General features: G+C 36.3%; 1 protein-coding gene across 1 annotated transcript; it reads right to left on the reverse strand.

The window, feature by feature from the left end:
- Nucleotides 1–450: 450 nt before the first annotated feature.
- LOC135687366 (uncharacterized) lies at nucleotides 451–12156 on the reverse strand. Its single transcript, XM_065203909.2, has 10 exons — nucleotides 11997–12156; nucleotides 9928–10022; nucleotides 5409–5735; nucleotides 4812–4958; nucleotides 4509–4645; nucleotides 3559–3622; nucleotides 2719–2919; nucleotides 2049–2146; nucleotides 1267–1359; nucleotides 451–725 (listed from the first exon to the last, which is right to left on the reverse strand). The coding sequence occupies exons 1-10, from the start codon at nucleotides 12121–12123 to the stop codon at nucleotides 638–640; spliced, it is 1377 nt and encodes a 458-aa protein (XP_065059981.2). The 5' UTR covers nucleotides 12124–12156; the 3' UTR covers nucleotides 451–637.
- Between the last annotated feature and the right edge of the window lie 3185 nt (nucleotides 12157–15341).

Below are 15341 nucleotides of genomic sequence, written 5' to 3' on the forward strand. Positions count from 1 at the left end.
ATAAAAAATGATGCCAATTCAATGACACAAAAAAATCGTTTATGATTTAGAATAATATTTTGCAAATATTAGAGAAAATAGGTAATTGTTTAGCTTTGGAATTCCAAATCGATTGAGGGGGTAGGAGAAGTTTGTAATAATTTCTAGAAAGCTGAACGTAAATGAGAACATTTTGGACAGAAGGTACGTTACGTTCAAGAGCCCGTTAGCTATAGGTAGTTGAATGTACGGCGATAACACTGTTCCGGGCTTAAAGGCAGAAGAAAACAGATATTATATTGATAGAAAACTTGCATGCTTAAGTAATGCTGTCAATAGGAACGGCCTTTTCACCATCAGTAGGTATTAAGTAACACTGTTATTGGGAAAGGCATTTCATTGGCCTGCTGAGGTCATTTTACCATCAGAGGGTAAAAAACAGAGAATAGAGAGAAAAAGAAAAAACCAATATGACTGCACAATTATTTGTTATAGCATTCTACTGCAAATTCCAGGCCACTTGGCCTCCACAATTCACTATAAATAACATAGCTATATTGTACACTCAATGGTAGAAAAATCATTCTATTTGTGCAAAATTTGATAAGATTTAACAACGCCTGTACGACACACGTTCAAAGAAGGACGGTTCTTTTCTTCACTGAGGAGGTGACCAAATTTCAAGCAATTTTGAGCGGACAGCATCCAAGTATTCGTCAGTAAGGACATAGTGCTCTCGTTTAATACTGAAACAGAATGAAAAACGTCAATACGAGAACAGCATCGCGAAACTGTCGTGATCAAAAACAGATGAATGAACCAAACATAGGCTTAATGATATGCAGGAATGACAAATTTTTCATTATTATATTTTATGTGATAATATTTCATGTGATAATATTTCATGTGATAATATTTCATGTGATAATATTTCATGTGATAATATTTCATGTGATAATATTTCATGTGATAATATTTCATGTGATAATATTTCATGTGATAATATTTCATGTGATAATATTTCATGTGATAATATTTCATGTGATATTATTTCATGTGATAATATTTCGCGAGAAGCTATGGAGGACTTTGGCTTGTTTGTCGATTGATTTCAGGTATGTTTCCACATTGCGCGGCATTTGCTTTTATTCTCTGTCGCAATCGAATGTCCCTGGGCGTTGACATCTAAGATTGTGAATCGCATAGTTGTTAAACTTGAACAGGAAATCGATGCTTAAAAGATCGGCTCGGTAAATAAACTTTGAAGAGCATTTTCGCCAAACTTACTTTGCTAAGCCATAAATGCAACCAGCAAGATCTTTGGTGCGAATTCCATCATCTACTGTGTCAACACAAGCCTGCTCTAATGCATTACAAAACCTGGAAATAGAATGGGCACATCACAATGATGTATCAACACAACAACAACAACAACAACAACAACAACAACAACAACAACAACAACAACAACGGTGACTGGATCAGGCAAACAGATTCGTAGAATTCTGACATAAAGATTCTCTCTAGGTGTCTCTATCACCCAAGGTCGCTGGGGACCACGCCGGGCTTAGGGGTAGGCAGAATGCTTAGGCCCCTTCCGACCATAACAAACAAACTTTAAATGCGTAAAGTATGAATTTAAAATCATTCTTTATATATTTAATTTCTATTTTCAAAGCATTGTCAAACTTTCCAAATACAGGTATCATTTGTAATTACCTTGCCATTCAGAGTCTTGCTATTTATAATAGAGAAAATCTAAATACCTGCCGGCCCCTTTTTGCTAACATGGACAATTGCCCCCTTCCCCCTCCCCCTCTCCTTGGGCTTGCTACCACCTATTATTGCGGCTTTGTGGATTTCGCCTGTTTAACATAAATTCTTTAATACCAGATTCTGAGGGATTTTCTCTTATAGCAGGTATACAAGATGAGATTTTGCACTGGACAAAGATGACAGCAATACCACAGAAATATAGCATTCTCTGTTAAACATTCCTCGTTGAGCGACCTTTGAATCGCATTGATATTAAAGCAATATTTGAGGTAAGACCAGTTTAAAATACTGACACAGTGAGGTCTTTGTTGCCATCAAGCTTGGCTCTGTGAAGGAGGCCTCGAGTCCATGCATAGATACTGGCAATAGGGTTTGTGCTGGTCTCCCTTCCCTGCAAAATAACAGAAACATATTCGGTGGATAGACTACACAAAGCTATCGAAGTAATGTGTGAAATAATGAGAGAGGTTCTAATTACGACTAAATAAACGGCTCTTTGTTTTTCATTCTCCTAAGCACTGAAAAGTGGCCGAAATTTTTTAGATTTTTTTCAACGTTGTTGACACAGACATTTGAGCAGCAAGGTTTAATGCAACTGACGAGCCTTAGCAAAAATGACTTAAAAGGGTAGGCCGTAATTTGGCAATACTCTAAAATCTGAATGAACACGAAATAATTCTACCAAAAATTGCAAAACCAGCTAGATCTTTTATAAACTGGCTACGATATAACCAGTGCAGAACCCGAAGTTTAATGAAGTATTACTGTTGTTTTGGAATGGTTCATAGATTATATATAGAACCAAGGCAAAATTACAGTGGCTAATTTGGCTATTTCATAGTATTCTTACAGATTATCAAATCTGAATTCCAAAATTAATTTAAAATCGTCATAACTTTGCGATGATATCGTAGAGAATAACGAGGATATCCTGATTCAAGCACAAGCACAAACAACGGATACCTTTTGATGCTCTCTGTAATGCCTGGTGACAGTTCCATGGGCGGCTTCTGATTCAACAGTCTTTCCATCGGGCGAAATCAAAACACTGGACATCAGCCCTAAAGACCCGAATCCTTGGGCCAGCGTGTCTGATTGTACATCTCCGTCGTAGTTCTTGCACGCCCAAACGAAGCCACCGCTTGACTTCAAAGCGTAAGCAACCTTGATTGAAAAGCGTTTAACAATTTTTTAACAATCGCAGTATGAGGATGAATTGCATTTAATATGAATAATAATCGGGAAGAAAAACAAGTTAAAGTTTTCTTGTTAATGAAACAGCCCGTTCGTGAGTCAAAGAAACGCACATTGAATCATCAATGCAAAGGAAAAAAATTGAAATAAATTGTCGGTGCCTGAAGTTACTTGTTAAACAAATGAAAGAGAATCAGGCAATCCACAGATAACAAATGCCGACGATGGGCGATTCTGTTTCTCCATGGTTCAAATCTGCGGAGGTTTTTTGACCAAAAGTGACGTTAAAAGCTTTAACGAGCTTCAATGCACTTTGTGGAATAGAAAATCTGCAATCAGCAGCACGACTTATAGTTTTCCAAATTGTTGGTCAGTGAGATGATACGAGTCAAAGAGGCTGAACAAGAAACAATTGGTTCCAGTAATTTAAACTGTTGGGTTATCATGAGCAACGAAGCCACTGTGGAGCAGTCTATTAAACATAGCTTAATGCTAAAGGAAGATTCAAGGCAGATTCAAGGCAGATTCAAGGCAGATTAAAGGCAGATTGAAGGTAGATTCAAGGCAGAGTGAAGGCAGATTGAAGGCAGATTGAAGGCAGGTTCTTACCATATCATCGATAAGCCTGTGCTCATACCAGATCTGAAGAGCCTCGAATTTTGATTTGTAGCTTCTAAAATGTCAAATGCATTGAACGAAAATTAAGTTTAACTTTGCGTCTTAAAGTAAGAAAACATTTCAGAGAGACAAGGACATTCACACAAAGCTTGGGCGGACGACTTGAAAAATATAACAAAGTTTACTGGGACAATTTTGGCCATCTTTGTCCAATTTTTTGCAGAGTGCAGAGCAAAATGTTTTCACTGCACGCACAATGAAAGCATGTGATAACTGCTTGATAAGGCTGTTCTTTGTGTTATTAGGATTCAATCTTACTGAGCTTTTTCAGCGAAAAAAGGGAGTTAGAAAACAGTAAATGATTTGATTTTATAGTAGTGGCGGACACCTGGGGGGGAGGGGGCGGCTGCCCCTAATACTTTAGAGGACAATGGTATCTTGTTCAAAATAATGGAAAAGTGACGCCATTTTATTAAAACAATAGGCTTCCCCCTCCCCAATAATTTTTGACCAAGTGTCCGCCCCTGTTTCATAGGTACTACAACCATCAACAAACAGGATGGATGTTGCCTGCCAGACTGGACAAAAGGGTGGTAATTGAAACCATGTGACCAAAGATCGGAGAAACCAAGATGTCTTGGCCCATGAATAACGTGTTTTGCATCAAACTTTGAATGTAGTTTTGCGGATATCGTCCAAAAAGAAATATAGTTACAAAAGATCGGTCGAAAAGGGTGGTCGGAAAGGGTGGTCGAAAAGGGTGGTCTTAAAAGGTGGTCGTAAAAGGTGGTCAGTCGAAAAGGGTGATTGAAGACATGGCCTTTTCCTACTTTTCCAACAATCAAAATCAAAATGGGTTCTTAGAAGAGACTCTCTACTGCTAAGTACTCTTATGTATTAATCGACATAATTATTTTAACAAATTGAACAAATCAACTTACGCTTCATAGATCTCCTGAAATATATCCTTGAATCGGCCATCGTACCGCTTCAAAATGGTGTTCTTTGTGCTCATGTAGAGCGGCCATTGTTTAGACAGGGCATAGTTGAAGCAACTATGTGCAAAGTCCTTGATTGACTAGTAAAGAAAAGAAGAGTCTTTTGGTGGGGGTCTCATCTTGAACAATTTTGATTTGTGTATTGTTAAAAGCAGTAAAACGAAACAACCTTGGTTTTCTTGCCCAGGAAGTACTTCACAGATTAAACTAAAAACATTGAAATGCCAACTTGACAATCAGTCTTACCTCGTCGGTATTATACATGCCAAGAATGACGCCCCCACTATCCTTGAAATCAAAAACACTGATGGAAGTACTATTACCGCCGTCAGCCGGTGTAAAAGTCAGACTAAAGTTTCCAGGACCACTGACCACAAGATCCGTTGCACGATACTGGAAATAAAGAAGCAAATGTATTAAGAAAAGCAATGGATAAAATCTCTTGCGTTGTGGCAAATTCAACGACTGAATCCTGACGAAACAGAGAAGAAGAACTTAAGGTAGATATTTAATTCATACGCAGTCTGCTAAAGGGGCTTTAAGGAACATTAAATCGTACAGAGAATTCAAAATGGTCTTGGCGGTATGACCATACTACTTATTTGCACAATGTTTGGGCATTTGATGGCAACAGTGTAATTCTTATAAACAAATAATATTCGTTTTTTTAAGTCGCATAAAAAGCAATTTATACTCTAATTCATCACAAAATATTTGTTGAATAGCACCACAGAATCCACGGAAAAGACTCAAATAAAACGGTTTGATATTGCAAGCATAGCATAAAAACTAAATCTATATCTGGCATGGGCGCTTCTAGAGGAATCAATGAAGAAGGCCCACCTGGTCGCCAAAAGCATGACGCCCAATTATAATCGGCATCTCCCATCCAGGCACCAAGCGAGGGATGGTTTTGCAAACGATTGGTTCACGAAACACTGTACCACCTAGAATGTTCCTGAGGGTGCCATTGGGACTGCGCCACATTTTCTTCAGATTGAACTCTTTAACTCTAGCTTCGTCTGGGGTGATGGTTGCACACTTTACGCCAACATTGTATTCCTTCATTGCCTCTGCAGCATCGATTGTGATTTGGTCGTTCGTTTCATCTCTGTATGGCAACCCAAGATCGAAATATTTGCAGTCCAAATCGAGAAATGGGAATATAAGCTGACAGAAAGAGAGAAAACAAAATTAAAAACTTTAGTTGGAATAAAAACATGATTTAAACAATTTTAAGAAACTCTTAATTATGGCAACTTAACATAAATTAAATCGCAGTTGGAACAGGCTGCACAATTTAAGGTCTAACTATTCTTCCACTAGCAAAGACTTCTAATACAACTTTAAATAAAAAGGTTAATAATTGTCTCGAAATCAGGCGCTCAAAACGCCACTTTTTGCCGTCTTATAATTAAAGGTAGACTGGCGGGAAATATAGGGAGATAATCTGCGACTAGGAACGAAAACGGTTTCATGATTTAAGGCTAAGCATAAAATTGAGGGAGAGTTCGAATATTGTAATAGATATAAAAAAGTTTTGCAGAGGAGTTGATAAACAGTAACAAGCAGATCGCATATTAAATTATTATACTCAAGCTGAGCCATGCAGGGACGAATTCAAGCGGCAAGGATTGGGGAGGTTGTTAGATAATCATTGGATTTTGATGCCACACCCTTCAGGTGACTGGAAAATGACGGAAACACCCATTCTAACAATTCAGCCTTTACTTCAAAGTAAAAGAAGATGAGAAGATACAAAAATCAAAATTTTGCATCGTTTTGTTACAACTGACCAGCAATAATTGCTTTTACCGAATCAAGGTAAATTTACGGAAGGACACACAAATACTGGGGGTTGTCACACCCCCTACACCCCCCCAGTAAATTTGTCCCTGGAGCCATGGTCCCCTTTCTAAACCTGGGCGAAAATAGACCAAGGTTCTCAAATTGTTCAATATAGAATGGCTGAAATGCAACTGGTGAGGACAGAGTTCAAAAGAACATCGTTGGAAAGAACTATTCATCTGGTCTTTAGATTCATAGCTTCGTAGATGTCTCAAACATTCCTATCAGAGTATGCATTACTGAATTTTGCGATCTATGATAACACCTATTTCTACTTTCCTCTGATTTAGCAATGGCAGCAAATAGCAGCAATTTTCGCTGACAGATGTTAATCGAAGTGCCACTACACATATGCTCTGTTAAAGTGGGCAATTTGCCAAATCTTGTTAAAGACAGATCACACAACTTAAATATCAGCACTATACTGGACAATTTCAGGCAGCTTGTAATCTACTTACAAGTTTTAAAACCTGTTAAAAGACAGGTACTCATCTGGAGATAATACAACTTTCAAGAATTGGCTTATCACATAAAGTCACTCAAATTAGGCTCAAATTAGGCTCAAATTAGGCGGGTTAGTAACACAAGCTGGATGTACTAAAATGGACGGCACAAAGCACAGGTTTCAATGAAAGAGATCATTTGCCTATTACTCGGCATGAACAGAAAAGGAATCAGGACTTTTACCAGGTTTCTTCAAGCAAAATTCATGGATTAACTTAACAAGGAATGTTTTTGCTCAACAAATTGTCTTTCTACAGTGCAAGTAATCTGTTACTTTCTCCTCTGACCAAATCCTAGCCTTATCAAACACTCCTTTCAATTTTTTCTTCTAATCAACAAAAATAACTACTCCCACATTGACCACAGCTCTCAAGATACAAAGGACAGTATGAAACAAAGAACTTCTGCCCTTTTGCACACCATGAATACAAGAAACGCCTCCCCTTGTCCATCCAATTCAATTTGAACTTCGCAAAACCTTATCAATGCCTGACAAACGTCTACAAAATTATCTCTACCTACTCCCTCTCTCCTTCTTTTTCCATTCAATCTAAAGACTTAAAAATTATATTAAAAATTAGGAATTGGTCAAATGATTCCCTAACAATGTCAGGAAACCTTATTTGAGAAAAACCTTAAAAAAATAATAGCAGTCCTATAACATTCAACATAAATTCGGAAAAATTAACTGCCAGATTTTGCAAATAATTTTAGGGTTTTTGCTTATGTGATTGCCAGCCACCTATAACTGAAGTTTCAGTAATCAAAATTATAGTCTACGTTGACAATAACATCATATATATATGTATTAATCAAGTTTAAAGGAAATGGTGAAAAGGGTATGACAGGTCTTGCTCTAAGCAAAATTAAACAAGCTCCTAGAAAACTCATGGCACTTTATTTCAAGTCACTAGTCAAAAATCACTTTATTTCAAGTCAAAAATATTGCCCTTAAAGCATCTTTAGGAGGAGTGTAAAATGTTGCAAAAATAAAAGGAAAACTAGAAATTTTCGTCTGTTTTGAAATTCAAATTATTTATTGAGTGAACAGGTCTTAGCTGATATCTACACACATACACTACCAGGACAAAAGTATTGCAACACCCAAATGGCATCCAAAAAAATGGAAGTTTCGCAAATTTATGTCTTTACGCTGAAATATTCCCTTTAAAAGATAAAATAATCATGCTAAACCAGTAGTCAAATTCTTTGGAAATTATTGAGGATCTAGAAATACTCAGAAAATTTACAATATCAACATAGGGAATTTTAAAGTTATAAGAAAAAATATCTGCTGTGGTAAAATCAAAATATCAACAGGATAAGGAGTGAGTAGTTGTGACAAAACTTTGTGTAACTGGTCTTTTAATTCTAAAGATTTTGAAACTTTTTACAGAAAATGAAAGCAAAATAGCGAGAGATCACTCAGGATAACAACAAATTAAGTCAATATTCCCAACTTCTTTAGCTCTGAAATTTTCCATTTCACGTTGGGTAATTTGTTGGGTACAGTTTAGGCCCATAAAAATTGATAAATCATCAACTAGCACATGCGAGTTAATGCAGTGAATTATGTCAAAATAATGCAAAACAGTCTCTTTGGTGGAATCAAATCAATGCTAGGAAAATGAGGAAGGCAGCCTTTTTCATAAAGAGCAATGCATCCCCCCTACAAGGCCATTTTTACTCAAATTTACCTGGAAATCTGCAAACTCTATGTGCTTCCTCGGCCATCACAAAGACCTAACCTTAAAATAAGCAAAAATTTCTTGTTGCCAAAAAACATGATCTGATTTGAAACCCAGGAGGTTCTCTAAGGTCCAAACAAGAACTGATTTAGAGAGCTTATGGAGAATGAAGGAGAATGCCAGTGCATTTTATCAACCATGTTTTTGCATCAATTACAAAGCAATTCTCTGCATTCATCAGAGCCAGAAGCACCTCTACAAAAAGTTTGTTTAATTAAAAGTTACTTGAATTGCTGATTTAAAATTTTGAAAAAATGAAAATGGAATATTTGAATTTACTTGCGCACCATTGGCTGATTAAACAATAGCTTAATCAGACAACAAGAAAAGGTATTGCGAGATCCGCCATTTATCGCCTTCGCAGGTGTTGCAATACTTTTGTCCTGGTAGTATATATACATTTCAAAATAGGCTAGCCAAAATTTCTTCAATTAAACCCAAATCTTGAGATACCCCTACCCATGGTCGAACAAAGAAATCCTTATATTTTCTGGCATCTCTGTGGATGCTCTATCAGAAAAAATGGTTGCATGCACAAAAGTTGTAGCAACTCGAAACAATAGGAGGGGGGGACACAGTGTGTCTGCTTAGTGAAAACAAATCAAACGTTTTGTATCCCAAAAGAAATGAAGCATTTTTAAATGTCACTGCGTTGTCACTGATTCAACTCTAAAATTGTTTTTATATGTTTGTATTTTATATTGATGGAAAAAAATGTTTCTTGTAGACGTGGCATGCATAGTCGCAAACAGAAATGCATAATGAGTGATGTAGTAAGTGGCCAATTGTAATAACTCCTTCATTAATTGTAATAATAAATAATATGATAACTTCTTCAGACAAGCTGTCATGGCAATAAGCTATAAACAACATTTTAAACAAATTTTGCTGAAAGATATGCTCTGCCACTACACATCAACTTGACAGTGAAGTTAAAATATGTAATTTTTAGGCTTTTTATAAATTTGACATCCTTTAATTTCCTTTTTAACCTTAATTTCAACAAGACCTTGACTGATAGCAGCTTCTGAGCAAGCTGACCAAGTCTTTTATCCTGCATAAATGTAGATTATTATTATCATTATTATTATTTTTAGTTATAGACATAGACAACTTAAATATTGGCATTATACTAGACAATTTTTCGTCAGCTTGTATTCTACTTAAACAAACTTATAAGCAATATCTACGAGAGACAGTTTGTTAATGAAGCCTTTTGTTAACTCACAAAAACATTCTACCATTAAAAGCAAAATGCATACCTTTTCCTTTATTTTTGCCCATATAATTCTAGTCATTTCATCCCCATCAATCTCTACTATCGGTTTGTCGACTTTGATTTTTCCTCCATTACTATCTGTAGAATTGAAAACAAAACATTTTTACACAGAGAAACTAACAAATTTTTTTTATTTGAACAGGTTTATTAAAATACTAGGGGTATTCAAAAACAAAATATACTTCTTCAGAATACAAATTTGGCATGTTTTTCCTCTGTATTTTTACATGGTGTTCAAAATAATTTGAGCTTGTCACACACAAGTTTTGCGAGATAAAAAACCATCATCACACCAAAGAATTATATAAATAATTTATGTATAGACGCAATTAAAATGTAACACAACAAAAATTTTTATTCACCAAAAATTTCTAAAAGCAGAAGAATGACAGGTAATGACAGAAGTGTAAGAGAATAGTAGCTAAATATCAAGGCCCCTCGATATTCAATTGCAATTCCAAGAATATCAATGAATAGACAGACTAATGTGTGAAATGCACAGTACTAGTAGCATGCATCATGGAAAATACAATTTAAGACTTTTTATGTGGCAATGAGGATCAAATTAACATTATGTTTGCAGATTTTCGCAAAAATTCCTTGCTATCATCTTGGTGTCATTTTAAGTTTCACCTCCATTATCTATGTTTATGTGACACTGGTGCTGGTGCTTACACTGGTCCTGGTGCTTACACTTGTGCTGGCATCCACATGTGGGTCAAATCACTATTATATTTGTAGATTTCTGCAATTTTCCGTCACTAAAGTTTATTTTCATTCTTTTATTTTCAGTTTATTTATATATATGACATGTAATAATTTCAAAACAAAGCATATGCATGGAACTGAAGCAAAAACTCTTGTTTTAAAAAACATATGAGACAATATCTAATCTTAAATTTAAGAAAGGCACACTAGTCTTTTCCGAAAATGGGGCATCCATAGAGTTCATAACAGACAACATCACAAAAATACATTCTGAGAATTCTTTAACTTAGATCATGGTTTTTTGGGGGGGGAATTAAAAATGGTTTGGAAAAAAAATATTTTGAAACAAACTGAAGCTTTTAGTTTGAGGACAATAGTAATCAGATAGCAAATTTTAAATCTTCCATTGAAAACAGCTCACCAAGTTTTTGATTGATTTTTGGGGCATGTTAACTGATTTTGCATTAAAAAGGCATCTTATGGTGTCCTTTGAGGTCATGTGGTCAAATGTAAATAAATTCTAATCAAAAACCGATTTTTTCACACTTGAGAACTCTATTTAGCTTGGCAGAAAATTAGTGGGTGTGTACTTAACTTAGCCTTTAGTATTCATGATTACCACAAGTTGGTTCCAATTTAAACATCCTGTCTGTTGTTAACATTTGTAGCAATATATATCATAAAACATGAATTATAGCCAAGAAACCTTTTGAAAACTTGAAAAATCAAGAAATTTTGGGTGAAAAGAAGAACAGCTTGCATTAGTTGTTAACAAAAAGCATCCAATTAATGTAGAGTACAACAGTAAAAGACATATATTTTGAAAACTGTCGCGCAACAGCTGCTCTTAAGGTATCAATAATACTTTGTTTTGAGTTTTTCTACAACTCAAGCATCGTTTTGGTCTTCCATACAATCCAGCTGTGTTGGTTGCTCGATGAGCTTCGCCTGGCAAAGCCATGGCCTAGACATCGGCAGCACACATGTGCAGCACCAGCAGATACAATGATAGAAAATGTTTCAATGGAAATGCAGGTGAACAAGCATTTTAACTGACATCCTATCCGTTTGACCAGCTGATAGCCCGGTACCATGAGATGGTTAGGGTAAAAGTAGGAAAACAAGAAAGTTAGGATCAGATTTAGAGCTTAAAACCATTCAGTTGTTTATTCCTATATCCTTCCACTATCTTCAACAGTTTTTTACCGGTTATTTCGAATTGGATTAGACCGTTTTTGGAACCCCACTCATATCATTCTCTGGTCACATGTTTGTTGCACCTGAATTTCCTTAGGCCCGGACAAAACAAAGTAAAAGAGCATGTTTGTACAAAACATGTCTTACATTCTCTTTTCTGTAGTCCAGCATTCACAACTGGGGCTGCTTGGTTACCAATTAAGGCTTGATCTTGGAGAAATTTGGGTACTTTGGAAGCATCCCGCAGCCTTCTGGTAAAAGCCCTAAGCGCCATCTCGTCTGTTTCGGAAGAGAGACACCAAGCACCGCAAGGACTTCAAATCTACCACAGGTACTGTTCACGCGTGCAAAACGCGGGTAAACTGCAGTTGCGCCAGTGCATTCCAGGTACCCTATAATCTGGCATATAGGCGCCGCTCGTATATAGGCGCCGCTCGTATATAGGCGCCGGCGCTTATATCCGGACAAAGGCGCCGTATAATTATAATAATTATAATAATAATAATTCATTTATTTACTGTAGGCGTTCTTTACAGTAGTAGCTAAACGATAAGCTAATTAAAGCCTACTATTTACAGGAATAAAAATGATAATATTATACAGTGATAAAAAAGCTATTTAAAGAAATAAATAAAAAAAATCTAGGATTTAATTAGATAAATAGTTGAAAATATTAATGCTAGACAATTCATGTCAAGAACCCGACCTGTGCTACAAAGGTTCTTAATAGCCTGCAGCTGCAATTATCCTTCCATTGTTTGATCTTTACTATATCCGGCCTGTATCCTATATCCGTGGCGCCTATATCCGGCCTGGTTTTTTGAATATCAAATTTCTTACCGTATATTGACAGAGAAATAACATAAAGCGATTTTCATATAGAAGATTCAATTATTTCCACTAAGTCTTTCACATATAACTTTAATAATTGGTTCTACTTTTGATAGAATATGTTCTGACACCTTGACAGTCACTAAACAAGGGACCTCCAGCCCCTTTCCTCTTTTGCGCTCTCGTTTTCCTGTCACGCAAACTTTCATGGAGCCACCGGACAGCAAAATGAGGGTGCAAGTTTTAGAAAATAGTCGTGGAATGTGCCCTACAATTTCTCAATCTTTCAGAACTTTCACGGCATATTGATCGTGTTGATTATCAAGCTCTCTTTTACAAGTCCGCTCCTCTTGAATACGTGGGGTCCATATATCTTTATATACGTGATGTCCAGTGATGAAACAGTTAAACTTAAATACACAGGGACGACATTTAGCTGCTCTCGCCATTGCAGAATCATGTAAAAGGAAATATTTATCACAAACGCTAAACTCTAAATATAAACTTTCAAATTTGACCCATAACATCTGAAAAGAATTATACTAATGCAATCATAACATTTGAAGGCTCTGGTTCTGATGAATAACACGACGAGGACATTATCGTAGAACTTTAGCATTGTGTTTTTAATCTGCAAAATTTCTACAGCTAAGATGTTTCTTAGTATAAGCTGTGATGCAAAATGATTTTTTTTGCGATTTAAAGTGATTTTGTTGCCAAAATATTATAGGCGTTCTCTGATATAGGGGCGTTCTCTTGTATAGGGGCGTTCTCTGATAATATTTTCTTACAGATCGGTGTTCATCGAAGAACCGAAATTGCAAATGTGATAAGTGCTAAACTGAAGCCTCCTGCATTCAAGGATGAAATAAGATAAGAAATGCAGCATGTAACCAAAGAGACAATGAGCCCCCTCGGAGGGGGAAGGAATCTTGTTTATTTATGATTAAGGTGTTATATCTTTTGGATTGTGGGTATTTTTGTACGTGGATTAAGGATTTTTTACGGATTTGCGGATCTAGAGAAACTTGCGGTTGTCGGATTTCAGCGAAAAAACCAGTGGATAATGAATTTAAATACAGCAAACGAGAGAAATTGAACGCGCTTCGAACATGAAGCGAGAATATTTCTCACCTGCTATCACTGCCCGCTATCACAAGATGCTAAAAAGAGGGTTGTCCAGCCTCACACCACCGCGCGTCGGCATAGTTAGCAAGGAAAACACAAATTTCTTTCATTTCATTTAAAATTAGTTTATATTTATTTAATTAGTCAGTAAGAATGACTGATTTTCAGGGGCGGTGCTAAAAACTTAACAAATTAAAAATCCACTGAAACAGAAAGAAAAGGAATATAATTAAATAAATATAAACTAATGACAATCATAAACTATTCACAATAAGTTTACAAGCAAATCTTTATCAGGCTGTTATTTTATAACCTCTTGTGACCGTAAACTTTCTGAAGAAAATTTCCTGTGAAAAGAGTTTGAAATTTGTGGCTGGAAATTTCTCAATAATGCGATAAAATTGTGTTATTGAATACAAGAAGGAGTTTCCTAAAAAAAATTTCAGATATGAAAATTGACTTTTTTCCATTATTATTATCAGGGCTGCCGATTGCTTTCGGAGGTCCTGAGGCAAACGTGAAGCAGTGACTCTTTGCGAGCGAAGCGGGCAAAAATGTTTTGCGACCATGCCCTTAAGATAAGCTAAAAATGCATTTTAAAAGATTTATTGCAGTCATTACTTGAATTGTTTTGAACATTTTACTTTCTTGGGTATACTTTTGCTTAGTTTGATTAATTCAATTTTAAAGATGGAATTCATTACTTTATGAGGCTCCCTAGACCTGGAGGTCCTGGGGCAACTTGTTCCCTTGTCTCCCTTTTGGTGGCCCTTCTTTTAAAGGAAATTAGTATCAAAAGTCTTTCAAAGGGTAGACAACCAGCTGGAAAATAACTAAATGGCAATTCTTTTGTCTTACTAAATGAAGCGATTTTATGAAAAATAGATCCCAAAATCTTCAATTATGAATAAAAGATCTAAATCCATAGCGAGTGAGGTGCATGAAGGAAATTCTTGCAAAAATACATATGATATAGGTTCTTCTGTATAGCACTTTCGGTAAAGCCTGCATTCAAACATATCTCAAGAATACGTAATAACAACACCCTGAGTCTTTATCTTGTTCTTAAAACCAGATGTAGCTTAAGAAGAGTGGCGGACCTAAACACGAGCCTTGCGGAACTCCACATCTAACACAACCGCTTTTAGATACCGCTCCATGTTCAAATGAACTTTGCACATTGCTGCCAATAGCTCAAGAGCTTGAATTCCTCACTTAGATGACACGTATCGAAAGCCGTTTTTAAAACAATCATAATATTGGCTGTGAATTTTCTACGGTCGATGTTAATAATGTGCCAGTGGTATGTGCCAGAAAGCAAGCAAGTTACACTGCAGGGCCGTCGCTAGAAAATTTTCATGAGAGGGTTGCCAAACCAGTGGTTTGCCGACAACATGGGCGTGGCAACAGATATGGGCGTGGTTCTCAAACAATTATAATTATCGTTGATAAAACTCGCGAATATTTTTCCTCGAACTGCTATATTGCAGGGTGGCCAGCAAACCAAAAGGTCCCGGTTCAGGGTGTGAAAGA

The sequence above is a fragment of the Rhopilema esculentum genome, chromosome 20 (assembly GCF_057945365.1).
Source record: "Rhopilema esculentum isolate cy_ngs chromosome 20, ASM5794536v1, whole genome shotgun sequence".
Lineage (NCBI taxonomy): Eukaryota > Metazoa > Cnidaria > Scyphozoa > Rhizostomeae > Rhizostomatidae > Rhopilema > Rhopilema esculentum.

Excerpts from the sequence above, each read along its gene's own strand:
- LOC135687366 (XM_065203909.2), bottom strand. The coding sequence starts at position 12,123 with ATGGCGCTTAGGGCTTTTACCAGAAGGCTGCGGGATGCTTCCAAAGTA. Across the intron at positions 2,920-3,558 it reads ACAGGCTTATCGATGATATG|GTTGCTTACGCTTTGAAGTC; the intron begins GTAAGAACCTGC and ends TTTTCAATCAAG. Across the intron at positions 726-1,266 it reads TGCATTTATGGCTTAGCAAA|TATTAAACGAGAGCACTATG; the intron begins GTAAGTTTGGCG and ends ATTCTGTTTCAG.